Consider the following 6390-nt stretch of genomic DNA (forward strand, 5'->3'; position numbering starts at 1 on the left):
GGGAGAGAGAGCGAGAGAGAGCGAGGGAGAGAGAGCGAGAGAGAGCGAGCGAGGGAGAGAGAGCGAGAGAGAGCGAGCGAGCGAGAGCGAGGGAGAGAGAGCGAGCGAGCGAGAGCGACAGAGAGAGCGACAGAGAGAGCGACAGAGAGAGCGAGAGAGAGCGAGAGAGAGCGAGAGAGAGCGAGAGAGAGAGAGCGAGGGAGAGAGAGAGCGAGGGAGAGAGAGAGCGAGGGAGAGAGAGAGCGAGGGAGAGAGAGAGCGAGGGAGAGAGAGCGAGGGAGAGAGAGCGAGGGAGAGAGAGCGAGGGAGAGAGAGCGAGGGAGAGAGAGCGAGAGAGAGCGAGCGCCGGGAGAGAGAGCGAGAGAGAGCGAGCGCCGGGAGAGAGAGCGAGAGAGAGCGAGCGCCGGGAGAGAGAGCGAGAGAGAGCGAGCGCCGGGAGAGAGAGCGAGAGAGAGCGAGCGCCGGGAGAGAGAGCGAGAGAGAGCGAGCGCCGGGAGAGAGAGCGAGAGAGAGCGAGCGCCGGGAGAGAGAGCGAGAGAGAGCGAGCGCCGGGAGAGAGAGCGAGAGAGAGCGAGCGCCGGGAGAGAGCGAGCGCCGGGAGAGAGCGCCGGGAGAGAGCGAGCGCCGGGAGAGGGGGGGAGAGAGAGAGAGAGAGAGAGAGAGGGGAGAGAGAGAGGGAGAGAGAGGGGAGAGAGAGGGGAGAGAGAGGGGAGAGAGAGGGGAGAGAGAGGGGAGAGAGAGGGGAGAGAGAGGGGAGAGAGAGGGGAGAGAGAGGGGAGAGAGAGGGGAGAGAGAGGGGAGAGAGAGGGGAGAGAGAGGGGAGAGAGAGGGGAGAGAGAGGGGAGAGAGAGACGCACTAGAATTAGAATTAAGGGAGGTGGTTTTCTGTGGCAATTTGCCATAAAAAGTGATCTGATCCTCACCAGAATAGACAAAAATAGTGTGCTTAAGCTGATAAACACAAAAGCAATCCTTTGTGTCTTTACTGAACACAACCATTAACATTCATAGTGCTGCCAGAAAAAGTAAGTGAACCCTAGAGTTAATAGTTGGTTGAACCTCCTTTGTCAGCAATGACTAAACCGGGATTTTCAGGTGCTCTGGATGAGACCCGTTTAAAAAAGTTAAAAAAAGCTACTTCAGCTCATATTTGTAAGACATCTGCTGTGAAGTCATTACGCAGCATCTCTATGGGTTTAAAGCAGTAATTCATTGTACCTACAGGTACTTTACATCTCCTGAACGTGCACCATTTAGGAGGTATTCATATTGTACAGAGTGGGCCAAACTCCCTCTTCTAGGTTCCTGTCGGTGCTCTTGGCTCCTCCTGTTCTGTGTCTGACACCATAGAAAGCAGCTTGCACCCAAGGCACACTACCAACGCTTGGTTATTGGTGCAGAAACCTAATGTACTAACCTATAACTACATGCACTACTGTCACCCCAATTATAAAATCCAGTTCTGCCACTGGATTTCATCATTAGAGTAGATTTCATCATGCCTATACATGGCCCAGTCTACTACTGGGCCACTTGCACTACAAATTGCGGATTTGTAAAGGCTGTAATGCTCTTACCTATTTACATGAGAGAGCAGGGCAATCGGATACAGCCTTGGTTGCTGTCTTCATTGCTGTCCAGTTTTTTCATCCTGTACTGATGGATTTCACGGACCAGTGTATAGAAAGCATCTTCAACACCCTACAATAACCATTTAAGAACAAAAAGGTTCATTAAAAACAAAGAAAAAAAAAACTGCAGCACTATTTAAGCAAGTTGTCACTTTACATGATCACACTGCAACACAGTGCAACAACTAAAATCAAAATTAGCAACATGTGGAAACCATCTATTAGGCTATTTATGTTAGATTAAGAAAATTGCAGACATTGTGGTGACTTTCCCCACTGTTATTTGCCTACTTTCAATCCAAATAGCTAAAGTCTTTTTTCATTAAGACAGTAGTGTGACAAATATTGCATTGCATAGCAACTTGATGCGTACATATGCTCCTACTGCTCCAAGATGAGTCAGCACTCAGCTGTATGGTCTGTATAGTCTGGGGTGCAGGCCTAGTTGCAACTGAGGCGATTCAAGTAACAAAGATCCAGATGGCTGCACACCCAACTGAAGATACAAAAAAAATTGCCTTTATTGTAACGCCACATATAAAAGCAACACCGATGTACAGACAGCGGAGGGGAGATAGATAGATAGATATATATATAGTAACACTATAACTCGCACTATAACAGCGTTTTCTCAAAATTGCCTTGATGAGTAAAATTAAGGTGAATTTATGCAATTAAGACTTTGTAGAAAGCGTCTACAATTTGTATACTAAGAAATAAACGTAAACAAAGGCGCATGCACAATTCCCCCTCTGTGCAGTCTGAGGCTTGATTCACACTAATTCACACTGCGTTTTTCGATGCATTTTGCAGAAATGCAGTGAAATTTTTTTTTTTAACATGGGTTCCTATGGAATATGTTCACATCAATGCATTTTAGTGCCTCTGAGTTTTTGGAAAGGGTCGGGGACCTTTTTTCCTGCAAAATGCGGCGTTTTTCATGTAATAGAATTCTTTGGACCCGCACCAAAACGCAAGTACCGCATTTTTACCGTGATTTGTGTTTGGTTTTTTTACACTGTATATAGCTGGTTTCTAAGGAGAGGGCCAGGAAGCCGGCCGCCACGTCCTCAGCAACCACTGAGTCATCAGCTGTCAGCCGACTTCCCGCTGAATGTAAAAAATAAAAAATGGAGAGAACTGTCCCCCCATCGGATAGTGTCCACCATGTACTGCGCAGGCGCAGTGCTTGCGCAGTACGGAGAAAAAGGAGACCCCCGAAAGTCTCTGAAGATGAACGGCGCATGCGCATTTAATAGTACCTTCTGCCCAGTGTCCAGGTTCAAGCCCCACCATGCAAGTGGACATATGGTAGATGTTAAACAGCACTTAGTAAAAGGGCCCCTCGCGGACTCGCAGCGCTTCGGGCATGGCCTCACTTTGCTCGGCAATTTTTTATTCTAACTCCACTTGGATGGTGGGGCTTGAACCAGGACTCGGTGCGCAGGAATCGTTCATCGGGACCCCAAAAGGACCGCGCTATACCACAGATGGACACCAGAGGCAAAAGCTCCCAGAGGTGATTCAGTTTGCATAGGTAGCACTATACAAGTCACTTATTCATTTAGGGCGGACACTATGCGATGGGGGACAGTAGTCGACAAGACACCGGTAAAACAAAAAAAAAAAAAAGAGGAAAAAAAAAAAAAAAAAGAAACGGCGTGGTGTCTCCCCCCCCAGGTCTATACCAGGCCCTTGGGTCTAAAAATCGCGGTAAAAAACGTGTGTCCAAAAACGTGGCAAGCACCGCAAAAAGCACTGCAGAAACGCTCAAAAGCAACATCCATAGATGTGAATCGAGCCTGATTCACTAATTTCTGTGCAATAGTTTGACATTTAAAAAGCACATACCTGTCTTGTTTTCGCAGAGGTCTCAATGAAGGGGATACCATAACTTCTTGCCAGCTCCTGAGCTTGCTTGGTGTCTACAGTCCTGGTTGGCAAATCACACTTGTTACCTACAAGTACCATAGGGACATCATCCGAGTCTTTCACTCTCTTTATTTGTTCCCTGTGTTAGAAAAAAAACTTTTTTTTTTTAGGAAACAGCACAGATATTAATAGTACTGATTTAATACAGAAATGCCATGCATAATAAACAATGTGCGAATTGCAGTAATCTTATTTATTAAGCTCACAAATGCTGGAAGAATACCAATTTGTTTCTTTTGATTATTATACATTGCTCCATGCTTTGCTGTAAAAGCCTGTCACCAAAATATTCTATGTTATGGGAAGCCAGCAACGGCAACAAAGCACTATTTCCTGTTGGCTTGCATTTAAAAACCATAAACAGATATGTTTGCCCAGGTGATCTCTACTGTTGCCCAGCAATAACTTGGGAGGACAGGTATTCAACTCTTACTGCCGGGGGTGTAAGGGCTATGTCTCAACAGAACTGCTTTCTGGCTACATTTTCATAGGCTAAAAATGTATGGTTATTTGAGGGACCAACTTACAAAGCAAAAATGAACTGGCCACCCAAAGTGAAAATGGAAGGCCGATACTGCCAGCAAAATAGTTAGACATTCCCATAAAGAAAAGAAAAAAGAAAACTTTCCCTATTAAGAAAATTTAACATCTTATTAATGAAAAAGTGCACAATTACCTATATGAATTGATGTCAGCAAAAGACTTGCTATTGTTAATAGCAAACACGCAAAGGAACCCTTCACCAGTTCGCATATACTGGTCACGCATGGCACTGTACTCCTCTTGGCCTGCAGTGTCCAAAATATCCAGCAAGCATGTCTCCCCATCAATCACCACCTGCTTTCTGTAGGAATCCTAGAGTAAAACAGGTAAAAATTTGTTACGACAATATAGACAGACATCGGTTTAAATTTTTCTGCTGTCTTTTATGGAGTTTCAGCTAGAAGATTTGTATTTGTAAATTCACACAGCTCCCAACACACTGGTATTTTAAACCCTTCTGCTAATCCTTCATAATTACAAAATACCTCTGTTTATTTAATGTAAGACAACCCAAAGAATCTGTGTACTTGAGTCTGCCTACCTGCCAGATGACTCGGGAATACTCAAGAGCGCATAGAAATTGCCTTTGTGGTATTTGCTTTTAAAGGCCAGGGCAGATGTGCAAATCGAGGGGCAGAGACTGCCCTTGAACATACACAAAAGCAACTTTATTGGGTACACCTAACACTCAGTAGGAACAGCCTACTTTATTTGAAGCATGGGATCCAACAAAAGCAGCAGAGCCTAATGAATTACGAGAAACCATCACACACACACACACACACACACACACACACACACACACACACACACACACACATAATTTGATTTACGGTGTTTTGATCCCTTCTACTTCTAGAATATAATCTCATCTCAATTACCTACCTTTAGGCTGGGTTCACATTTGTGCGGTGCGGGACACTGCATGTAATTTGGAGAGGAAATATCAATGCATTCCTATTGAAATCACGATTCTTTGCAGTGCAATTTGAGCCTATTCATTTTGTATGGGCTTAATTTGTACCGCACAAAAAAGGTGCAAACATTTTATTGCCGCACCAGAATCGGATCACATGGGTGCTTTGCTATGGAAACAATGTTTACTGCGTACCTGTATTGTTTATCATTTTTATAAAATATTTTCAAAACACCTTGTACATTGGTTCACATTGGCTCTGCATTGTGTTGGCACCTCAGGCCATTCATTTGAATGGGCTGCTGTGCCTCCTGCAAACTTACGAAAAAAGGTCCCTGCACCTCTACTGAAAATGCAGCCCGAATGGAAAGCACAAATGCAGAAACTGCGCTGTGATTAGGATTATGTTAGAATAATGGTGCGCATCTCCTAAACTACAACACGTTTTGGTCTGCAGGTGGTTGTGGGAGCAGAACAGGCGCAGCACCGCAGCAACCACACGCACAAAACGTGAACCTAGCCAAGCCTAGGAAAACAAAAACATCTTAGCTGATAAGCAAGGTGACAAGTGTATAACTTACCTCAATCGTAGGGTCGTACTCGTCTACAAAATGGTTCTGTATAAGCTGTATTGTTAAGGCACTTTTTCCAACACCACCGGCTCCCACCACCACCAATTTGTATTCTGTCATTTCTGTAGACCGATTTCCTGATAGAAAAAATAAAGCACGTTCAGTAGACTTTATATGCAGCCTGTATTAGGGGAGACATACAGGCAACAACTGTGGCCCTTTTTCTGAAGATGGTAACTGCCTGGATGACTTAACTTTAACTGAAAGGCATGTAGCCAGCAAAGTCAAACTCAGGTACAAACTTGGTCATTGATGCAACTGGATTAACACTAGGGCTGCAACTAACGATTATTTTCATAATCGATTAGTTGGCTGATTATTGTTTTGATTAATCGATTATTTGGTTAATAACCTTTTAAAAAAAAAAAAAAAAAAAAAAAAAAGTGGGACAAATTGATGTTCATTTTCAACCACAGTGACAGGAAAATTTGGAAATAGAAAACTTCTTAGTCAAAGGAATTTCCAGACAGTGTTTGTGGTTTTCGGTCAGAAATTACATTAATTTTAAAAACAGAATGTTAAAAACAAGTGAGAATTTCAAACAAAATTCTTTCATTCAGCGAGTGTACAAAGATTTTCATCTGAATATTGTCATCTGCAAATTAATCCGTGAGGCCAGCATAAGGCTCGGTACACACCTATGCTGTTTGCTTTTGATCTGTTTCTGTAGTGCTTTTTGCTGTACGTTTTGATATTTGCGCACGTGATTTTACAGCAGTTTGCATTTTTGCTTTTT

General features: G+C 43.9%; 1 protein-coding gene across 1 annotated transcript in view; it reads right to left on the minus strand.

Annotated features, from left to right (window-relative positions):
• NRAS (NRAS proto-oncogene, GTPase) overlaps positions 1-5732 on the minus strand; it is a 23801-nt gene extending 18069 nt beyond the window's left edge. The window contains exons 1-4 of the mRNA XM_077481595.1: positions 5604-5732; positions 4240-4418; positions 3483-3642; positions 1578-1701 (exon numbers count right to left, since the gene is read on the minus strand). Coding sequence (XP_077337721.1) covers positions 1582-1701; positions 3483-3642; positions 4240-4418; positions 5604-5714 — 570 coding nt within the window. The 5' untranslated portion in view covers positions 5715-5732 and the 3' untranslated portion in view covers positions 1578-1581. The remainder of the gene's footprint in view (positions 1-1577; positions 1702-3482; positions 3643-4239; positions 4419-5603) is intronic.
• Positions 5733-6390: the final 658 nt, after the last annotated feature.

This window comes from Lithobates pipiens, unplaced genomic scaffold, assembly GCF_037356315.1.
Source record: "Lithobates pipiens isolate NorthernLeopardFrog02 unplaced genomic scaffold, aLitPip1_a1.2 Scaffold_16, whole genome shotgun sequence".
In the NCBI taxonomy this organism is placed as follows: domain Eukaryota; kingdom Metazoa; phylum Chordata; class Amphibia; order Anura; family Ranidae; genus Lithobates; species Lithobates pipiens.